At 45.2% G+C, this 23,309-nt stretch overlaps 1 protein-coding gene across 5 annotated transcripts in view; it reads right to left on the bottom strand.

The window, feature by feature from the left end:
- CPPED1 (calcineurin like phosphoesterase domain containing 1) overlaps positions 1 to 23,309 on the bottom strand; it is a 114,080-nt gene that overhangs the window by 34,972 nt on the left and 55,799 nt on the right. For 2 of the 5 annotated variants that reach the window (XM_033839852.2, XM_033839851.2), the window contains exon 3: positions 4,191 to 4,613. The exons of 1 other annotated variant lie outside the window; for it this stretch is intronic. In XM_033839852.2, the coding sequence (XP_033695743.1) occupies positions 4,191 to 4,613 (423 nt within the window). Of the gene's footprint in view, positions 1 to 2,395; positions 2,699 to 2,745; positions 2,899 to 4,190; positions 4,614 to 23,309 lie in introns of those variants that run through there. 2 more of the 5 variants (XM_033839854.2, XM_033839853.2) reach the window with 2 other exon arrangements.

The raw sequence follows: 23,309 nt of genomic DNA, 5'->3' as shown, positions 1-23,309 counted from the left end.
CACAATTATCATAATTAAAAGCTACCCTGATATTCTGATAAGTTTTTGACATATTTTTGAGTACTGGCATTTTAGCACAAGGAGATAAATGAGACTGAAATAGTATTAGGGAATAATATTGCTGTGGGGAGAAAAAGCTGGAGGCAGTATTAAATACCATCTGTCATCATCACCCCCAATTTGATCACGGTCTTTAAGTTAATGAATTTCACAGAATGTCACCTGAACTTCCGGCTTTCCAAAATGAGTTCAAGAACGACATGGCTGTGACCTGAGCGATCTCCGGCATTACTGAGTCGTGGGGGCCTGCATTCCCCATGACAGCCCACCTACCTGTGCTCCCAAACCAAGCTGGCCCCTCAGGCTGCCACGGAGCTGTGACTGCATCTCATCCCGATATCTTCCCAACGCTGCCGATGCTTTGTTCTGAGTTTGAAAGGCCATTAAGCAAAGGGCCTGGTTTGGGAAGCCGCTCAAACTGACAGGTGACTGCAGGAAGGGCACTCTTCTCTCTGCTTTTGCCTGGTCAATCAGGTCTAAGGGAAGGTCCTAAGGCCAGTGACCAAGAAGAGCACACCTGCCTCTAAGTGAAGGTGGTACCTGATGGGAACAGCAGGGGACCACTTGGGAAGAGAGTAACTGACTGCTGGGTGAGCCTGGAAAGTCAGCATGTGGGTCAGAGCAGAGTCACACGCATGGCCTGACCCAAAACCGAAGGACCAGGAGGCTGCATGATGTGTGCCTGACACTGGGAACACACCACGCAGAGGCTGTGCCCAGGAGTTCCACCGAGTGGGACCTGGTCTGCTCTGTGCCAGGTGCACAGTGGGTGCTAAACAGAGAAATGAGCTGGGCTGGTTGGCCACCGAGGGAAGGAGCCTGCATCAGAGGTTCATCCTTCACTCATTCCACAAACACTGATGAAGCATTTATTACAGGCTAAGACCCGAGCCAGGCCTCCCCTGCACTCAAGGAGCTGAGAGTCTAGAGGGGCTTCAGACAGGCTGACACTTTCAAATGCACTGGGAGCAAGGGAAGCTGAGGAAGAACCTGGCGGGGCAGGGCTGGGGGCACCTCATACAGGAAGTTGAGGCGGCGTTGGCCAGATGAAATGGAAGAGGCAGAGACAGTGACAAAGGGTGAGGACAGCCTTACCCTATGTATGAAGGGGCCTCAGAAGGGTAGATGCTGTTGGGCTACATACTCCTCTGGATGTAGCGGAGAATGGACCAGAATGGGGCAAGAGTGGGGCGGGGGACCAAGTGAAAGCTGTTGCCACCACCCAGCTGAGAGGCAATGGTGGCCTAAAGAAGTGGACAGGCTGGAGAGCTATTAAAGAGGCAGAATTAAAGGCACATGAAGTATCAAACTTCCTGGGCAAGGAGGCCCTACTGGAGAAGAATCCATCAGAGTTCCAGAACCAGAGGCCATTAAGAGCTGATAAGATTATTTACAGTAGCCAAGACATGGAAGCAACTCAAGTGCCCATCAATAGACAACTGGATTAAGAAGATGTGATACACACACACACACACACACACACACACACACACACACACACACAGGAATATTACTCAGCCATGAAAAAGGAATACTGCCATATGCAGCAACACGGATGGACCTAAAGACTATTATGCCCAGTGACATATGTCAGACAGAGAAAGACAAATACTATATGGTATCACTTATATGTGGAATCTAAAAAATAATACCAATGAATGTATATGCAAAACAGAAACAGACTTACAGACATAGAAAACAAACTTGTGGTTATCAAAGGGGAGAGGGAAGGGAGAAGGGACAAATTAGGGGTATGGAATTAACAGATACCAACCACTATATATAAAATACATAAGTAACAAGGATGTACTGTACAACACAGGGAATTATACCCAATATCTTGTAATAATTTATAATGGAGCATAATCTGCAAAAATACTGAATCACTATGTTGTATACTTGAAACTAACACAGTATTGTAAATCAATTATACTTCTGTTGAAAAATAAAGAGCAGATAAGAAAACTAGTCCCTCTGCTCTGTCTCATGCTCGGCAAGCAGCCTCCTGATTATAACTGGGCCTTCCATGCTGTTCTGCCTACGGGAAGAGACTGCACTGCTAGGGTTAAGGGGAGGATTTCAGCCTTGCTCTAAATTAATAAAATGTAAAATAGATAGCCAACGGGAAGCAGCCGCACAGCAGAGCGAGATCAGCCTGGTACTTGGTGACTACCTAGGGGGTGGGATAGGGAGGGTGGGAGGGAGATGCGAGAGGGAGGAGGTATGGGGATATATGTATACGTACAGCTGATTCACTTTGTTATAAAGCAGAAACTAACACACCAATGTAAAGCAATTATACTCCAATAAAGATGTTTAAAAAAATTTTTTTTTTCATTAATAAAATGCCATTCTGGTGGTAGATATCAGTCTCTGTGAGCTGGGACAATTGGAGCCCACCTCCGAGACACAGACCAGCTCTGGGGGTGCCGACAAATCCTCCCTGCGCTTACAGGGCTGCAGGCCTGACGGGGGAGGTGGCTGGTGCATCCCAGATGCGATGTCACCCTCTGGGGTTCCTGGTGGGTGGGCAGCAGGATTCCCCCGAGGATGCGCTGTTAGAGCTGGGATCGCCCTCTTTATAAACGTCTCCAGGTCTCAGTATCTGGGGCTGCTCCCGGACCGCATGTGCTCCGTCCTACAGTGGGACACCCAGAACCCCATGCCACTCAAGGATGTGGCTGACAGCAAAGGGCAGCCATGGGGACGGCACTTGCATCATTTAACATTTGATATAAAAGGAATCATTTCGGTGGCACTAAGTGTTCTCTCCGGCATTATTCTCTGTTACAAAATAGTCTCCGTGGTGGTGCTGATGCCATCTTGACACTTCATTTCCTTGTCAACAAAAACAAAAAAAGTTGGTTTTCTGCACCAACTCAAGCATGGCATAAAATTTCAAAGGCTTTGATAGAAGTTTTCCAACTTCATCTCCATGGAACAGTTGGAAAACGTCTCCAATTATGCAAGCTTTTTGTAAAATGTCTCGAAAATACAGAAGGGCCTATTGTACTTTTCACAAGTAAATGTGAACACATTTAATGCTCAAAGGTGAAAAGAGTGCCAGGATTTTTTTTTAATGAATGCTTGCTACTTATTGGGTCAGGCCCTCTCCCTCTCCCTACCCCCTAACAAATAAAAGAATGCATTTATATTTCAGAGGCGCCCGATGAAGTACACTCTGGAAAGATCTGAAAGGAGGCATTAGGACCCAAACAAGAGACACAGCAGCCGTCAAAACTGGCATCCTGCCAAGGCAGTGGTAACGCAGGGAACCGGCCGAGAACGCACCATTTCTCGTGAGAGGAAAGCTGCAGGTGCTCCCAGGAGGAGGAATGAGGTGTGTGGGCTGGCGGTGCACACAGCGCCACCGGAACTGAGATCTCTAGAAACGGAGTGTCCTCACTGTGTGTGTGTGTGTGTGTGTGTGTGTGTGTGTGTGTGTGTGTGCTCACGTATGTGTCAGGTGTATGATTAGCTTAAAATTCACAGCAGGGTTAAGATCAGACTAAACAGATTTCTCCTCTTACTTCTGGAGGAGAACTCAGTCCACCTCACTAAAGGAACACTGATGAGGCTCCAGGACCTGCCCTATGGCCACATTCCAGGATTCCCCGGGTTACATCTAATACTGGTAGGGTTTGGCTCTTAAATATCATCTGCCCTTGGGCAAGTTCCTGCTTCCCAGAGAAATGAGAAAAGATACTCCTGGCGTCTTCCTTTGCCTGGGGCACATACAGCCACACTCAGACCAGACCCGCCCGGCCCCCCCCACCCCCCAATAGCCCCCAACCTGCAGGGTCCCCATCCTCAGCTGTGAGCAGCTATGACTTCAGTACTCAGCTTGGGGCTGTTCTAATCCCATCCAGGCCCCTTCTCACTGAATCCTCACAGCCACCCCACGAGAGAGCTGCTTCTGCTACTCCTACTTTACAGACGAGGAAGCTGAGGCTCGGAGGGCAAGGCAGCTCATCTAAGGCCACACAGCCACGAGTGCCAGAGCTGGGATGAGAATCCAGTCCTGCCCAAAGCCCCATTCTCCCTCCCCTTTGCCAGGCCGCAGAGGGGCAGCAGAAGGATCTGGACACCTCCTCTCCAGATCACCCGGACACCTGGGGCCCCAGGCCTACCTGCTCGGGAGAACTTGTCTGCCATCTCCTTCCGCACCAGCTTGGTGAGGTTGAAGTAGCTGTCGTCCTCGTCGACGCTCTGCAGGAACAGCGGGATGTGCTGGAAGACGATGGCGTGCTGGCACTTCCGCTGCCCTGCGATGCTCAGCTGCTGGTCCAGCCACTGGTCCTGGGCCTGCTTCAAGGCAGGGCACATGGAGGCATCGTATAAGAACTGGGAGTTGAGGACGAGGAACAGGACGCCCCCAACCCAGAAGCTGAAATAGTCATCTCCCCAAGTCTGCTGGAACTCCGCGATGGTCTCGGGGGTGGGGACATTGCCCACGTCATGGTTGCCGCTGACAAGGACCAGTGGGATCTCGCTGTCCACGGTCCTGAGCACCCGCTGCAGGTCCTCCGTCTGCTCCTTCCGCCAGGGCGTCCCTGGAAGAGTGAGGGTGATGTCCTGAAACGGCTGAGGCTGCTTGTGCCTTTATAATATCGAATTAGAGAATAATCTAGAAATCCACTCAACTGGACACATGGAAACTGCAAAAAGCAGTCGTATGTTAAAAACAAATCAACAAGTGAGATGGGAACTTCTGTCCTCCTTCCCCTGGAAATTCAGTGTCTAACTGGCCATCTGACCCAAAACTGCTGATTGAGCGATGGTGTAGAGTCATTCTAATTGTAAATATTAGTGAAGCTGAATTTCTATCTTTTATTTAGAAAATAAATATAAATAGTTGTGACTTTTCTGCCCTGTTTCAAGGGGTCATCAAATGCACCCCTGAGGTGTATGGACCCAGCTCTGAACGCTAACCTCAAACGACAGCTATTTAAGATTTTCTTACCATACACACGACCGTGCAGACTGTGTGACCACTTTTATGGGAAAAACTCTTAGAGTCCAAACGGCTACATCAACTGGCATGTGTATCTTGCCAAACCTTCCCCATACAGCGGAAGAGGCATTTTATATTCTACTAGCAGTGTGTTAGAGAGCAGGGGCTCAATGCCTTAACATGAAGCACATCTCCCCTGGCACTCAGGAGTCAGTGTGGAGATGATTACTTGGACAAACAGTGGGTTCCCTCCTCCCTCAGATTCCTGGCTTCCACGCTTCCTGTAATAATGTGTTAAAACCTTAATAAATGGGCTTTGAGATGACCAATTTAATTCCAGATCTGGTTTTTTTTTTGGTGCTAATTTATTCAACAAATATTTATCGAGTACTGACTATGTATAAGGTACTGATTTAGCTACCAGGGTCAGCTGTGAGTCAAAGAGACGCAAACCGTTCCTTTCAAACTAGTGAGTCAGACAATCTGTCAAGTAAATTATAGAAGCACACCCATCTGTATCAGATGTTATTAAGCATGACTGAGAAAAGCAAAGCGGGGAAAGGACATGATTCCTGATAGTCCTGCGGAATAAGCTCAGCATCCTGCAAAGACAGCATATGAAAAATGATGAAAGAGAGAAGCCCACCTTCACGAGGGATGATAAAATTTCACCTGAAAAATGCTGCCATGAGCCGATGAAAATTAGACCCCACATTTCATTTCCATCATGAATTAAAAAGAAAGCAGCAAAGTCTTTACAAAGCAATTACAGCTAAGAAAGAAGAACATAAAGCAGAAATAAAGGAATTCAGTTTAGATGGTCAGAAAATAGGCAGATGTGAAATAGGAAGTGGTAGAACTAACTCAGGAAAGAAAGAGAGGGAAATGACAAAGCCACTTCAGAAATTACAACCACAAGATTAGCAGTGAGATTTCCTTTACAGCAAGTATATGCCTGCTTTTCTAAACATCCCATGAGAGTGTGTACAGAACGTGCACTCTCTGTTGAATACAGAATCCCTCATATTTCCACTCAACCAAACTTGTTAATGGGGTGATTCAAACCTCCTATGTCATTATTCTTTGCTTTTGGCCTATTGATCTGTATCAGTTTCTGAAAGACCTGGTTAGGTCATCACTCTAATTATGGATCGATTGATTTCTCTTGGTAATTCTGCCAAGTTTGGTGTTCACTTACTTTTAGCTATGTTGTTAAGACACTTAAGAGTTCAGAACACCCATATCTCACTGAAATATTTTTATTATTATTTTTATTATTATTAATAAAATAAATAAATGAAGAGAAAATAAAGAGGTAGATCTGCACGGATGTTCTGGAAAGATCTGTAATATATATTAAATTAAAAAGGTAAGACATGGAGGAGCAAAAATCACACATAAATTTTAAAAAGGCTTACACATATTCATATATTATGGATAGAACTTCTCCAAAGATACAAAGGAAACTATCAACTCTGGTTAAATCTGGGAAACAGAAGCGGGGAGTGAAGGAGACTTTCACATTTGGTTGAAAACCTTTTATACTATATTTTTAAAGTTCCTTCCTTTCTTCCTCACTTTTTCCAAGCTTATGTATCAGTTTCATTTTTAAAAAGAATTAAACTTTAAAAAGCTTATGTATTATTTTCATTTTTAAAAAAAGAATTAAAAAAAAATCCTTAGCCTCAGGATCCAAGGATTAAAGAAGATTGAGGGGAGGCCAGTCAGGCGGCTGCATTTCCAGTAGACCCCAATCTCGGGGGTGAGTGGAATCTACTGGGGAAAGGCTGGCTGGTCCCCACAGAAAGAGCTCAGGCGAGGGGAGAAGCAGGTCCTGCCTAGCACTGGGGACCAGGAGCCTCTCCCTCGGTGGTGCTGGGCATTTGCCTACAGACAGCATCTGCTTCCTCACTGGTCTGGGCTGGCCCTGGGGCTCCTGGTTTGAAGAGGCCATTGACTGATGTTGCTTCCTTAGCTGAACTTGGACTGTGGGTATCTGTGTTGACTCTAAACCCCTCTGAGACCCCACTGGTCTGTTCTTTTCCCATTGGAGAACCTGAACTTGGTGCTTCGGCTCAGAGTGCTGCCTCTCATTACAGTGTCCTGGTCACAGTGTATTATGAAGTCCTGATCCACAAGACAAGGACTTTATAATACACTGGGGTGCAGAGTGTCTCCCATTCTTGATTTTCAAAAGACATTTCATCACAATGCTTCATACACTGGCTGAGGAAGACACAAAGAATGTTCAAGTAGCTAATGACCATACACAGAAAAGTTAAAAATGAGCACCTCAAAAGACAGACTTAGGGCCTTCCCTGGTGGCGCAGTGGTTGAGAGCCCGCCTGCCGATGCAGGGGACACGGGTTCGTGCCCCGGTCCGGGAAGATCCCACATGCCACGGAGCGGCTGGGCCCGTGAGCCATGGCCGCTGAGCCTGTGCGTCTGGAGCCTGTGCTCCGCAACCGGAGAGGCCACAGCAGTGAGACGCCCGCGTACCGCAAAAAAAAAAAAAAAAAAAAAAAAAAGACAGACTTATTCAAACCTTGGAAAGGAGACCCTGTCTACAAAGCAATCTACAGTGAAGAGCTGTGAATTATACACAACAGGATGTTTGTTTGTTTCCAAACTTCAGAGGGATGCTGCTCTTGGAGAAATCACAAATAATCCCCAGTAACCTGTTAAAAACCATGAAGCCCATCTTCCCTGGATCCCTTCAATCAAAGATAAGCCTCTCTTGCGCAGCTTTTCCAGGACTTTCTATACCCACCCCCCATCTGGCAAGGTGTGGATGGGGAGTCTGTGACACATGGGTTTGGACCTTGGCTCTTGCCCTTCACAAGCTGTGTGGCCTTGAATGAGTCACCTGGGTCCTCTGAGCCTTGGCCTCAGTATGTGTGAAATGAGAATGATAACCCCACAATTCAGAGGGCAGCGGTAAGGATTCATACCAAGATAATTTCCAGAATTTGGTACAAACAGGTATAGAAAAGGTGATCTGTCTTCCCTCCACCCCACACCTGAATGTAGTAATTCTTCCCTCTTTATCAGTAACCCAACCATGTACACAGAGCAATCAGTGTATCATTTCTGGGGACTTCCCTGGCGGTCCAGTGGTTAGGACTCCGCATTTCCACTGCAGGGGCATGGGTTCGATCCCTGGTCAGGGAGCTAAGATCCTGCAAGCTGTGAGGTGCAGCCAAAAAAAAAAAAAAAAAAAAAAATCATTTCTAAAGGAATGAAAACATTCTCCAGGGATATAAATAATTTTTAGGTAAGAATTTCAAAGTGAAGGAGTAAATTCTAGATGGTAAAAAGCCAAGTTTAATGAAAACATCTGCATTACATTCAACTCATTTGTGTATATCAGAATTTTTGGGGGGGGGCTTCCCTGGTGGTGCAGTGGTTGAGAGTCCACCTGCCAATGCAGGGGACACGGGTTCGTGCCCCGGTCCAGGAAGATCCCACATGCCGCTCAGCGGCTGGGCCCGTGAGCCATGGCCGCTGAGCCTGTGTGTCCGGAGCCTGTGCTCCGCAACGGGAGAGGCCACAACAGTGAGAGGCCCGCGTACCGCAAAAAAATAAATAAATAACTAAAAAATAAACACATATAACTAACTGCATGTATATTAATTACACATACATCACACTGCGTGTATGCACACACACACGTTTATGTTTCTAATCAGAAAGTCATTAGAACTGAACTAAACTGGATGACTTTACATAGATGCTAGACAAGCCCAGACGTCTCTGCAAGGCTCGTCATCTTCAGGGGACGTGCAGTAGGTTTGGTGAGTACCTGGCATCATTTTTCTCCCCAGGGGATGGCACCCCAGAGAGACTGCTCAGAGCAGTGTGGGACCAGGCTTTTCTCATCTGTGGCTTTTTCCACTGTGGAGAAGGAAGCCTGTGCCCTTAAAAAACAAATATTGGATTCTCTTCCGTATTCTTCTTAACTGTCCCTGATATCAGACCCCTGTGTGTGGCTTGGCTTCAGCTGCTAGCAAGCCTTTCTCAAAGAGGTGTTCAGGGTCTGTGTTCTCAGCGTTCTCTCCCAGGGATTTGTGTCGCAGCTGAAGAACCTTCTTCTTCTCGGAACTTCTGACATTAACTTGGGTTTTCAATTTTATGCAGGTCTATCAAAGCTTAGTTTACAGCTCAACATGATTAAACAAAATTATATGTTGTTACTAGGATAAAACTCCCACGCCCGGTTCATTTATTCCACAATTAAACTCTTGCGGGCATGGCACATTAAAAGTAAATATCAGAATGTACCTGGGATGGCTATTCGTGGAATATTGCCATAATATTTCAGAAGCAATGGTAAAACCCTTGCAAGGATGAGATGAACTCTTGGCCATGTAGCTTTTCTTAGGATTGTAACGCACTGCAATTTATTGTTTATTGAGAACCCAAGTGGTTACTTCATTTCCAAGAACAGAGGTGTCCATGTTATTGCCATTTTCCACCCCCAGACTAGGGCTCCAACTCCTGAAGGGAAAATAACCACCACGCGTCACTTAAAGTATATCTCAACCAGAAGTGCAGGCAGCTACTGCAGAAATTTTTGTGCGTACCTGCCAAGCACAAAACATCATGATAATACACATTTGTTTCCCCCTTTGGGGGTAAAGGAAAACAGAAGCTGCTGCAAAGCACCGGAGAATATAGCCTGGTTACAGAAAAGACAGAACAAGAAACAAGCATTGAACTCACGTGCTTCCATTTCCCTTGAACCACCCACCCCAGCCAGCAACACACAGTGATGCAAAATCCCACCAGCAGATTACTTATAAGAACCATCCACCTCTGAGACCTTCACAGCATTTTTTCTCCTCTGTGGAGGTCGTCTGAAGAAGAGATACTGCGAAATGATTTCAACAGGGCTATTAATCTATTCACTGTTTTAGTAAGAAGATTTTCTTCCTTTTTTAAATACAAACAAGGAAACCAACGTTCTCTGCAGCAAAGCGACAGGAAAGGATGCTGCTTAGTAAATGAAAATAAGACCTCTATATTCCCCAGTCCCTGAAGGCACAAGAACTCAAACGAGAACTGATGATAACACACTCAACCACTGGCAGGAAGAGTTAAATGAAATAGTGGAAGAGTAGAGAAACAGTCAGGTGAGGTAATGGGCTACTCATTCAGGGGGATCTAGAGTGGACTTCCCAGTTCAATACCAGCAGCAGCGAAAAGAACAACAAAATCAACGTGGCCCTCGAGTAAGCCCATGCTGAGCAGTTACTTGCAAACCAAACGACTTCTCCAGCTGAGGCCGGCGCAGGGGAGGCAGGTGACTCAGCCTGTGATGGGGAAGGATTTCCTGGCAGAGAGACCGCTGCTGCTGCACTCTGTCAAATCCTTTCACACCCACAGAGCCTCCTGCCTGCCCCAGCTCCTAGGTGTACCCTCCCACCTGGGACCTCACACAGACCCTGGCTTCCCCACAGCACCCTCAGGCTGGGCTGTTAAGTGATGGGTGGTCTCCAGCAGCATTTTCTTTGCACAGTGAAGATGCTTGGTAGATATGTGTATGGATTTGGTCTAATTTGACTGAACACAGAAATTAATAGGAGGGACTTCCCTAAAGGTCCAGTGGTTAAGACTTAGCCTTCCAACGCAGGGGGTGCGGCTTCGACCCCTGGTGGGGGAGCTAAGATCCCACATGCCTCAGGGCCGAAGAATCAAAACATAAAACAGAAGGAATACTGTAACAAATTCAGTAAAGACTTAAGAAAGAAATGGTGGACATCAAAAAATCTTAAAAAAAAGAGAAATTAACAGGAAGATACTGGGATATGCATGGAACACCATTTCTCATCCCTCCTCTTCCTAATTTCAGCAGCAGGTTATCGGCGGGGCAGCCTTAGAACCCTTGCTCCTCAGTCCAGGCCTTCTGACAAGAACAGAAGTCCAGCAGCTTCTCCACCCAGTTGCAAACCAACTTCTACACACACACACACTGTTCCTGTGGTCTTCTAAAGTCTCTTTTCCTAACAGAGTTGTGGCCAATTTTTAGGCAACTGAAGGCAAGACGTATGGCTTCTTGCAATCTGCGAAGCTGTAAACAGGTAGCAGCATCTGCCTCCTATGGACTGAATTGCTCCCACACCCCCAAAATTCATACACTGAAATCCTAACCCCTGTCCAGGAAAGCTAACCCTTTCTCCTCTACTTAAATTCCTCTCTACCCATCCTTTCCACATCCTAGAACCGGCAAGACCATGTCTCCTCTCCCCTGGTTATAGCTCACTGCCCAGAGGACCGCAATACCCTCCTGACTGGCCCATCTGCCACAAGCACCCCTGGACAAGCTGTTCTCACACAGCCATCGGCATGAGTTCTTTTTTTCAGCCAGGCCACCAGCGTGTTGAATCATTCACCTCTCCCGATCACAAACTATTCAAAGTTTCATAAACTTAATCTCATCTTCTTATACTTTATCCCATCTGATCCTCACCTTGTCCCTTTGGTGGCCCAATGGATGGCCTTGTGGCACCTTACGCAAGAGACATCTTCTGAAAACCTTGCCCAATTCACAACTTGCATATTTCCAGACTATGCCTGAAACAGAATGGTACTTCTTACCAGCTGAAGTGTCCCTGCCACTTTGCAAAAGCAACCAAGAGTTTTGTACTTACAGTAAGTCCCCTACATATGAACCTTCAAGTTGTGAACTTTCAAACATGCTAACATGTGTTCGCATGTCCAATCACATAAGTTAGCTCACGTGTCTGGCGCACATTGTCACGAGCGTGTATCCTCTACGAGTGGTTGTGCTTTTGTGTACTTTACTGTCTAGCAGTGTATAGAGTATAGTAGTACAGTATCTTTATTTCAAGTCCAAGATGTCCAGAAGCAAGCGTAAAAGCAGTGGTGATGTAGCTGGTACTGCTAAGAAGTGCCAAGCAATAACGATGGAAGCAAAAGTGAAATTAATTGAGGGAGTGGAGTGACAAGAGGAAAAGGAAGTAACTGCAGCACTGAAGAGATTCACGACGCAGGAAATGGCAAGGGGACTTTCTTTATTTGAGGAGGCACTGTTAGTTTTTGAGGCACAGGACCCCAACACAGAACGGTACATGAAGGTGGCAGCAGCCGTTCAGAATGCAATCCAGTGCTACCGTGTCATCTGTGAGGAGAAAAAGAGCTACGACCCAGACATCACTGGATCGTTTCTTCAAGAGAGTCAATAGAACTGAATCCACCAAGGGACCAGACCTGTGCCATCCACGTCAGGCGTGAGTGGAACTGCAGCTCGCCCTCGTCTCCTACTGCTGACCATCCTTCAGCTCTACCACCCCCCACCTCCTCTCCCTCCTCCAGTCAGTGGCTCTTCTTGCCTGTTCACTCGATGCCAGCCCCTGTGTGCCAGCTGTACTACTGTACTACTGTACTTTTCAAGGTGCTATACTATAAAATTTAAAATGCCTTTATTTTTTGTTTGTTTTTCATGTATTTGTGTGAAAAGTTTTATAAACTTATTACAGTACAGCACTAAATAGCCGATTGTGTTAGGCTCACTTTGTTCGACTCACGAACAAACTGGACTTAACGGACGCGCTCTTGGAATGGAACTCGTTCGTATGCAGGGGACTTACTGTACTCATCAATAGCTTCACCAGCTCTAAAATGGCACGGTTCTTGACAAAGGTTTGATTTGAAGGGATTTGTATTACTTCAAAGCTAAAGCATAAAGAGAGGCTTTTTTTTTTTTTGGTATTACACTATTTGAGGTTCACATAGCATCCATCCCATTGTTCTGTTACCACTGTTTACAGGCAAGCAAACCAAGGCTTACTGCAGTCACAGGGGGAGGGGACGGGGCGTGAGGACTCAGAGCTGAGCTACGTGGAGCCCAGGGCTCAGCCATGGAGGACTGGCCTGGGAATGGGACCATCAGTGGGGCTCACTGCTGGGGACTCAGGGAGTGGGAAGACTCGGTTCTAAATCTCACTCTGTGACCAACTGGCTGTGCTCTTTTGGCAACAATCAATCATAAACATGGCCTGTGCTATCATCAGTGAGGGTTTCTATCTGCCAGGGCACCAAGGAAAGCACTTCACACATAATATTTCATCATGACAACAGTCCTGTCACCATGACACCACTTCTTACTTAACTGTGTGCTGCCCTCATTTCTCCACGTGTAAAGTAGCAATAGGAAACTTGCTGTATCTACTTTCAATGAATGGAAAAAAACAAAAAACAAAGACATGGGACTTCCCTGGCAATCCAGTGGTTAAGACTTCGCACTTCCACTGCAAGGGGCACGGGTGCAATCCCTGGTTGGGGAACAAGATCCTGTATGACGAGCAGTGTGGCCAAAAAACGCACACAAAAAAACCGATGACATAATGTGTACACAGCTAGGTGGCCTGGATAGTGTGAGGAATGAGATGGACACAGTCCCTTTCCTCATGAAGCTCAGCGTGTGTACACGAGGCTATGCTGGAGCCATCAGGAGGAGGACACGTCTTCCACTTGGTGCTGAGGACCATCCTCGTAGCACCGATCAAGGAACCATCGATTCAGTAACAACAAAGAACAAATAGCCTTCAGGCTTCCAGCCATAAACAACTTGACCCCTGGGTTTATGAGGTATGGTTAGTACATCCAAATGTGTGCCAGATATAGGGGGATTCTAGACATTCTTGAAATATATCCATTTAATCTGTTTAATCATTCAGACAGGCACTGCAGGTCGTGGTAATAGGGAATATAGAGTAGCAAATCCTTTGACCAAAGCATCAAATCTGCCAAAGGGAGGTCGCTGGAATTGTAGGGGAGATTCTGGGTATCAAAACCAATCTTTTTAAGCATTCCATTCTGATGGAGTAATGTCATTTCTCCAAATAAAGATGAGGCTCTACAGTTTCTGAATTCATCATAATTCTGCACTTATGAACATTATAGTATGGATTTACTAACTTGCAAAGTTTATAAATTATCCCCTTTGTAGCATCCAGCAGTATTAAAAGAAAAGGGGAAGACACTAGAATTATAAAACTTTTTTTTTTTTTGCGGTACGCAGGCCTCTCACTGTCGTGGCCTCTCCCGTTGCGGAGCACAGGCTCCAGACGCGCAGGCTCAGCGGCCATGGCTCACAGGCCCAGCCGCTCCGCGGCATGTGGGATCCTCCCGGACCGGGGCATGAACCCGTGTCCCCTGCATCAGCAGGCGGACTCTCAACCACTGCGCCACCAGGGAAGCCCTATAAAACTTTTTTTAACCTCTTAGAGTGGTCTTCATTTTAAAAATGTACTGTGGGGGGACTTCCCTGGTGGCACAGTGGTTAAGACTCTGCACTCCCAATGCAGGGGGCCCAGGTTTGTTCCCTGGTCAGGGAACTAGATCCTACATGCACACCGCAACGAAGAGTTTGCATGCCACAACTAAAGAGCCCACATGCCGCAACTAAGGAGGCTGCCTGCCACAACTAAGACCCAGCACAACCAAATAAATAAATTAAATAAATAAATATATATTTTTAAAATGTACTTTGGGGACTTCCCTGGTGGCGCGGTGGTTAAGACTCTGCAGTCCCAATGCAGGGGCCCAGGTTCGATCCCTGGTCCGGGAACTAGATCCCACAGGCATGCCACAACTAAGAGTTCGCATGCCACAACTAAGGAGCCCACCAGCCACAACTAAGACTGGGAGCAACCAAATAAATAAATAAAATAAACAAAATAAATATTAAAGAAAAATGTATTGTATGCAGAAGTTCGTTCATAAACTGGCTGTTTGAAATATAACTAGGGTTTGTCACAGAAATAACACTGTAATTGGTGATTAGATCTCAGGCCAAATCACAAAAACCTAGTTTTTTTCATCACAACACGGATGAATGTATTAATTCAACTACATAAGAGTTATAATCAAGCTTTTCTCCCTAGCCACTCTGTTTACTTTCTAGTAAAACATTTGAGATTTCTGTTTTTGTTGCCAGATTCTGTGTCTTTTCTTCCCTTCAAAATTCTCTTACCAGCTAGCATAGGAAACTAACCACTATTTATACCCATAGGTAACAATGATCATAAGGGAATTTAATATACTAGACGAGAGAAATGTATTATGTAAGGTAGTAAGTATATTAAATGCATCTGATTAGAGGGTCGATAAAGGTATAATCGTGGTTATTTATACTTCGAAATATTATTTGTTACATTAGAAGTAAGCTGTATGAAATTAGTGGTGTTGGGATAACACATCTCTGATATATGATGAAGCAAGGAAGATAAAGATAAAGGGTCTTCAGGCTGATTATATTCTGAAGAAAGAGTCAGGTAAGCCAAGGTCACTATTTGAGTTTGACCAAGTGAAGCATATAACTCTCCTGGTTACTCAAAAGCTCACTCTATAAGAAGCAATAACAAACATAATATCAGCTCTCATTCATAGAATTCTAACCATGTGCTAATTAGCACCTGCATGACTGCACCCTGACAAGCCTGTTACTTTACTACAACACGCGACACATCTGGTTGACCAGCTGACTGGGGCCCCTCCTCATGCTAATACTATTCTAATGAGTAAAACCATATCAGATGAAGTGAACTGTAACCAGGGGATAAGAAACATGGTCATGCCAGTTCTGTGATGCAGGAGGGATGGATAAAGAGGAATTTAAGCACAGGACAAAGGGTTAGCTCTCCTGAGGAAGAGCCTGAGTGGTAAATGGACGGGGACATCCAGAGTCTGGGAGCTTGGGAGCACCTCAGGCACTGAGGGTGCCTGTCACCTTGTCTGCCTCATGGTCACCACCACTGTCAGCAAAGATGTCTGGGACTCCTTGCTGCCATCCTGCCCTGCCAGTTGCCATCTCTGCATAGGAAGGAGGCCCCACAGGGGGCCCAGAGGGTCAGTGGGGGTCAACATACACCACTGGTTCTTTGGGAAAACATGATCTGACTCCCAATTCACGGCTCTAGGAGTTCCACTGTGCCTCCTGGTCCTGGTGTGCAAACCAAAATGGTGAAGAAGTTTCAAGGGCAACGGGAACACCTGGGACACACGCTTGGGATATTACAAGATTAAATGTTGGGATGCTACAAGGTTAAATGTTGGGATGCTACAAGGTTAAATGTTGGGATGCTACAAGGTTAAATGTTGGGATGCTGCAAGGTTAAATGCTGTGATACTACAAGGTTAATGTTCGGATACCACAAAGTTAAATGTTGGGATGTTACAAGGTTAAATGTTGGGTTATTGCAGGGTTAAATACTGGGATACTGCAAGGTTAAATGTTAGGATGCTACAAGGTTAAATTCTGGGATGCTACAGGTTAAATGTTGGGATATTACGAGATTAAATATTGGGATATTACAAGGTTGAATGTTATAGTATTCGGATTTGCCTGGACTTGGACATTATTTGATCAGCTTAAAAATCCTAAATACAGTAGTATACTCAGAGTTTTACAAACTGAAGAAAAAAATTTAAGGGAAAGAATCCTAACAGACTATACCTTCAGTTTGTGTTCGTTATTAATCACTATATATGATAAAGACATGGAATCATAATGATCTTATTATTGTGTTCACAATGCAGAATGCAGAAAATAATGTCTACAGTAGCTGTGAAAGGCTGAGAGTCACAAAACCACGTTTTTATAAAACCATTAAGCAGAAATGACTCAGAAAAAACACAGGGATAATTATGTTTGGTGAGACTGAGAGAGCTAAAAGCCATCTTAAAATCACAACAGAGGGGCTTCCCTCGTGGCACAGTGGTTAAGAATCTTCCTGCCGATGCAGGGGACATGGGTTCGATCCCTGGTCCGGGAAGATCCCACACGCCGAGGAGCAGATAAGCCCGTGCACCGAAACTACTGAGCCTAAGCTCTAGAGCCCACGAACCACAACTACTGAAGCCCACGTGCCTAGAGCCCGTGTTCCGCAACGAGAAGCCACCGCAATGAGAAGCCCGCGCACCGCAAGGAAGAGTAACGCCTGCTCGCCGCAACTAGACAAAGCCCATGCGCAGTAACGAAGACCCAACGCAGCCAAAAATAAATAAAATAAATTTTTAAAAATTAAAAAAAAAAATCACAACAGAGGCTTCCAGTTAAAGATGGTGGATTGAAAACACACACTTAGCTCTGTTCCTTACTGCAAAGACAGTAAATTTCCCAGGACAGAGATAACAGGGGAAGAGAAAACAGCCACAGATATTTGGAAACCAGAAAGCAGATGGACAAGTGGTAATGGGCTTAGCCGATTTACAAAGTTAAATATTCATCTGGCAGTGGGAAAAGTCAAGAAGCAAATGGCTTGGTACAACCACTTTGGAAAACACTTTGGTGGTATTTACCAAAGCTAAACCTACATCTTCCTGATGGCCCAGCAATTCCACTCCCATGAATACACTCAAAGAAAATGAGTGCACAGGTCTATTAAAAGACATAAACAAGAATGTTTATGGCAGCTTTATTCATAGAAGTCCCAAAAGAGAAATGACCCAGATAACCGTATCAACAGTGGAATGAGTAAATAAGCTATGATATAATAACTAGATGGATACTATATAGCAATAACAAAGAACTAATTGCTGCTACATGCAATAACATGGATGAATCTTCGACATTATGTACAGTAGAAGCCAGAAGAGTACATACTGTATGGTTCTGTTTTTATTAAGTTCAAGAACAGGCAAAACCAACTGATAGTGACAGAAAGGTTACTGATAGAGAAGAGACACGAGGGAGGATTCTGGCGTGTGGCAAATGTTCTCCATCTCTGAGTGGTGGCTAAGGGTGGACTCACATTTTCAAGCTCTTCACTTCGCATTGATTGCATTTCACTTTATTTATACTAAATCTCAATTTTTTAAAAAAAGTAAAGAAAATGAATGAAAAGAAAAAACTTTGCTTTGGGATGTCCCTGGTGGCGCAGTGGTTAAGAATCCGCCTGCCAATGCAGGGGACACGGGTTCGAACCCTGGTCCGGGAAGATCCCACATGCCGCCAAGCAATTAAGCCTGTGTGCCACAACTACTGAGCCTGCATTCTAGAGCCTGCAAGCCACAACTACTGAAGCCCGTGCGCCCTAGAGCCCACACACCTCAACTACTGAGCCTACCCACCACAACTACTGAAGCTCACACGCTCTAGGGCCTGTGAGCCACAACTATTGAGCCTGCGTGCTGCAACTACTGAAGCCCACACGCCTAGAGCCCATGCTCCAAAACAAGAGAAGCCGCTGCAATGAGAAGCCCGCGCACCGCAACGAAGAGTAACCCCCCGCTCGCTGCAACCAGAAAAAGCCCGCATGCAGCAATGAAGACCCAATGTAGCCAAAAAAAAAAGAAAAGAAAAAAAGGCAATAAAGTTAATCAGCCCCTAATACCTTGGTGCACTGATGAGGAGGACACAAGGTAATTATAAAAACAAAACAAAGAAAAACAAACAAAAGAACTCTGCTTTACATTACAGAAACCTCACAGGCCCAGGAATTTGTGGTGACAGGTATCCTTGGAAATGGGAGTAAAAGAGCCAAAAAAGAAAGACCTACAGACACCGACCGATACTGGGGACAGGGGGAGCCTTCACTATGGTGAAGATCATGGAATACAAGCCCTCCTACAAAAAGGGTCCAATCAGCTTTCTAGTGCTGCACTGGTTTTGTGTGTGTGCTACACCCTTAAACTAGCAGGCGGCCAGGTCAACAAGACACCTAAGGAAAGTGTACAACAAACAACCAAAATGGGAGGAAACAGACTATTTGGAGAAAAAATAAAACTATCATTAATATTCTCAGAGAGGGAAAAGAAGATATTGCCTCCACTAAACAATGGTAGGATGCTTGTACGCGGGCCTCTCACTGTTGTGGCCTCTCCCCTTGCGGAGCACAGGCTCCGGACGCGCAGGCTCAGCGGCCATGGCTCACGGGCCCAGCCACTTCGCCGGCATGTGGGATCTTCCCAGACCGGGGCACGAACCCCTGCCCCCTGCATCAGCAGGCAGACTCTCAACCACTGTGCCACCAGGGAAGCCCCATAGGATGCTATTTTTAAAAGGCATTTAATGACCAAAAAAGCTCTTGGAAATAAAAACTATGGTAGCAGAAATGAAAATCTCAGTAGAAAGCTTAAAAGATAAAGTTGAGGAAATATCTCAGAAAGTACAATATGCAAGGAAATGGAAAAACAGGAAATAATATTTGAGGACAAGTATAGGAAGTGCAGCATCCGAAGAATCCAAGTACCAGAGACTATAGAAAAAAATCACAGAGGGAAAATCATCAATGAAATAATTGAAAAAGATTTCAGAACCAAAGGCATGACTTTAAACAGATTAAGCAGATTCACACAAGGTACATCACAGCGTTATTTTAGAATCCTGGATACAAAGAGAAGATCCTACATGTTGCCAATGCCACATAAAGGATCAAGAATCAGAACAGAATCAAACATCTTAATATGCATACTGAGCGAGCAAAGGCAAGGAAGCAAAGCTTCTGAAATTCTGAGAGAACGATGACTCCTTACCTAACATTCTATACCCAGCCTAACTACCAAACTATCAATTTAATGTGAGGGTAGATTGAAGATATTTTCAGATATAATTTCTTCTCCAGAAGCTGCAAGAGGATATAATCCATCTACAAAGGAAAGAAAAGAGGATCCAACATGAGAGAGAGGTAGTCAGTCCCTCGAATACGAATGGAAATCCTAAGATGACAGCTGTTAGAGAATAACCGGTGAGGAAACAGAGGGCTTTAGGAGAAATTTCTTCAAGAAGCTGAAACTGATAGAATGCCTAATATTTTTTTAATGTATTGACATATCTTCCAAAGGTATGTGCACTTAAACCTTTTGAAGGAGAGACTGAGGTTGATCCAGTACATTTAAAAAACTAAGAAATTTTATTTTAAAAATGCAAATAAAATCTGCAGGAGAAATAATCATGGCTTATTAAATGGCTCAGCTGTGAGTAGTGTTTAAAATATTGTATATATAGATGAACTATTAGAAACACTAAATACCAATATAACCAAAATTAGGATTTAGCGAAGATGCAAATTCAATAAGCAACAATAAGGAGATCCAGAAATAGCAGCATAAGCATGTTATTTAGAATTATGTATGTGATTGTAAACAAAATTAGCTAAAATCATTGGTAGTGGTGGCCTCTGGGAAGTGACCAATGGGCAGGTGAGAAGTCGTAAGCTATGCTTCTCACCACATCCTGTGTACGATCTGACTCATTAATCTGTGTGCATATATAACACTGACAAAGATGGAAAACTAAATCAATAAAAGCAAAACTTTCTATTATAACTCTATTTTTGTTTTCTATAAAATAGCAAGTCTATAACCTATATAAACCACTACACAATAATTTTTATAATTAAAAAAATCACTTTCCTGTCCCTGAAGGCATGTAAATGTCTGGCTCCACAAGGTAGTTCAACTCCCCGAAGTGTCTGTAGGGTCCCCATGACCCCTCATCAGAGCAGGTGAGGAAAGCGGCGGAAGCTGAACACAGAGGGTCACAAATCACAGTGGGCACCCCGTGAAGACCACAAAGCACGTGAGCCTCTGGGCAAACAGAGATCAGCCAGGGCCTGAGATGAAAGGGCTCCTGTCTTACCTGTGCTCAACCACTCTCCCGCACCCAGCACCAGACTTCAGAGAGCAGTCAAGGCAGGGAAATGCAGGATGTGGGGTGAGCCCTGCCAACAGGCAGAGAAGTGGGGTCTTCTGAATGTCTGAAGACTAGAGTCACTGCCATCACAGGTATACAGATGTCCGGGAGACCCTGGGTACAACTCCTTTTCATGGGCCTGAAAATCTGCTTCTCTGACGCACTCCATGGAACGATGATTATTTTTCCCTTTTCATCTCTAGGGAAAAGAGAGGGGATGAGCAGCCTATGACCATAAAGCAATTTGCACCGAGATCCAGGTGCCCCTTCCCCAAAGATAAATTACACGCAGTGTAGCAGTATGTCTAATTATACTGCCTGCTTTATAGGACTGTTATGAAGACGAAGTGAGTTCATCCTTGCAAAGCACTTAGAACAATGCCTGGCACCTAGCAAGCTGTATAAATGTTAGTTATATAAATAAAATAAATGAGGGAAGAGAACATGGCGTGTTTGCAAAGGTGTTATGAGAAGTCTCCATCCACAGGCTGATGAAGTGTTTCTATAAGAGTTTAAACAGGGCCTGCCCCCTCAGGGCCCCAGTGAGGAGAGAAAGTTATACTTGGATTAAACCAAATGGTGGAAGAGAGGTAGGCCTGGATAACATTATGGGCCACCGTTTCAGCCCTAGGGGGAGGTATAAGTACAGCAGACCACTTCCCAGCTTCGAAACAACTCTTGCTTCGAAGGGCCCCTGGGCCCTTGGTGCCTGACTGAAGACTTCTGTGTTCTGACTTTGTTGCACTGAGGTAGGCATGGGAGAGTGGGGGCTGGGAGGGGGCCCCTACGTCCAGGGTGGCTTTGACCTTCAGAGAACCATCTTCCCAATCAGTGGGCTACATATCCCAATATTGCTTAGCACTGTCCACAGGTGAGGGGAAGCCTTAAATACCTTTGGATTCTGGCTCTTGTGGTCTAGAAACTTCCAGTGTTTAAAAGAATCAAAGTAAATACCCAGAGAGAAGACTACCTACAAAGAAAATGGAGGAGTGACTTAGATTTAATACTCCCCCATCAGCTTAATAAAAATTTACTAAACGACTACTCTGGACCCAGCACTATGCTAGGCCCAAAAACAGAGATGAAAACAGAACAAAGAAAAATTCTTGCCCTCTTGGAACTTACACAGTAGTGGAGAGAGAGAGAGACTATCAGTGCAGTTAATAGGGACTTCCCTGGTGGCACAGTGGTTAAGAATCCGCCTACCAATGCAGGGGTCTGGGAAGATCCCACATGCCGTGGAGCAACTAAGCCCGTGCACCTGCACTCTAGAGCCCACATGCCACAACTACTGAAGCCCATGCTTCGCAACAAAAGAAGCAACTGCAATGAGAAGCCCGCGCACCGCAACGAAGAGTAGCCCCCGGCCCCGCTCGCTGCAACCAGAAAGCCCACGTGCAGCAATAAAGACCCAATGCAGCTCCCCCAAAAATTAATTAATTAATCTTTAAAAAAGTATGCTTAATAAGTAAAAAAAATGTAGGATGTTAGATGGTACTAACTGTTATGGAAAAAAATCAGGCAGGGTAGGTGTTAAGGAGAGCCGGTGGGGATGGGAAGAATTATAATTTTAAAATCAGAGACAATCTCAACGAAAAGGTGACATGAGAATAAAGACTTGAGGGTAAGACAACAAATAACCAGAGGATCGGCAGGAGTTCAGGTACCGGAAGAAGGGAAAGGAGGAAGATGGAACAGTTTTCAGGAAGAGGGAACAGTATGTGTGAGAACAGAATGTCAAAGGAACACGGCCCAGTGAGGAAGCGAAAAGCAGTTGGTATGGCTGGAGGCCAGAGTGCTCAGGGGAGAGGGACAGGAGGTGCACAGGCAGGGCCAGATCAGGCAGAGCCTTGTGGCCCACCTTAGGGACCTGGCTGGATTCCAAGAGCAATGGGCAGCCCCCGAAGGGTTTTAAGCAGGGATGGGCATGTTCAGGACTGAGGTTTCAAATAAAAAAGAACTAAATAATGCCATCTGTAGCAACAGGGATGGACCTAGACATTATCATACTAAGTGAACTAAATCAGACAGAGAAAGACAAATACGTGGTATCATACGTATGTGGAATTTAATTTTAAAAATGATACAAATGAAACTGCTGTGGCCTCTCCCGTCGCGGAGCACAGGCTCCAGACGCGCAGGCCCAGCGGCCATGCTCATGGGGGCAGCCGCTCCGCGGCATGTGGGATCCTCCCGGACCGGGGCAGGAACCCGCGTCCCCTGCATCGGCAGGTGGACTCTCAACGACTGCGCCACCAGGGAAGCCCCAGACTCACAGATTTTGAAAACAAACTTATGGTTACCAAAGGAGAAAGGGTGGGGGAGGGATAAATTAGGAGCTTGGGATTAACATACACACACTACTACATATAAAATAGATAATCAACAAGGACCTACTGTAGAGCACAGGGAACTCTACTCAATATTCTGTAATAACCTATATGGGTAAAAATCTGAAAAACAATGAACATATGTATATGTATAACTGAATCACAATGCTGTACACCTGAAACTAACACAACATTGTAAATCAACTCTACTCCAATAAAATTAAAAACAAACAAAACTCTCCAGCTGCAATGCTCTTACTGCCCACAACTTTTCTGCAGAATGAAAAGTTAACAGAGGGTCTAAGTT

This window comes from Tursiops truncatus, chromosome 15 (genome assembly GCF_011762595.2).
Source record: "Tursiops truncatus isolate mTurTru1 chromosome 15, mTurTru1.mat.Y, whole genome shotgun sequence".
Taxonomy (NCBI): domain Eukaryota; kingdom Metazoa; phylum Chordata; class Mammalia; order Artiodactyla; family Delphinidae; genus Tursiops; species Tursiops truncatus.
This window is presented reverse-complemented; position numbering and strand designations above follow the sequence as displayed.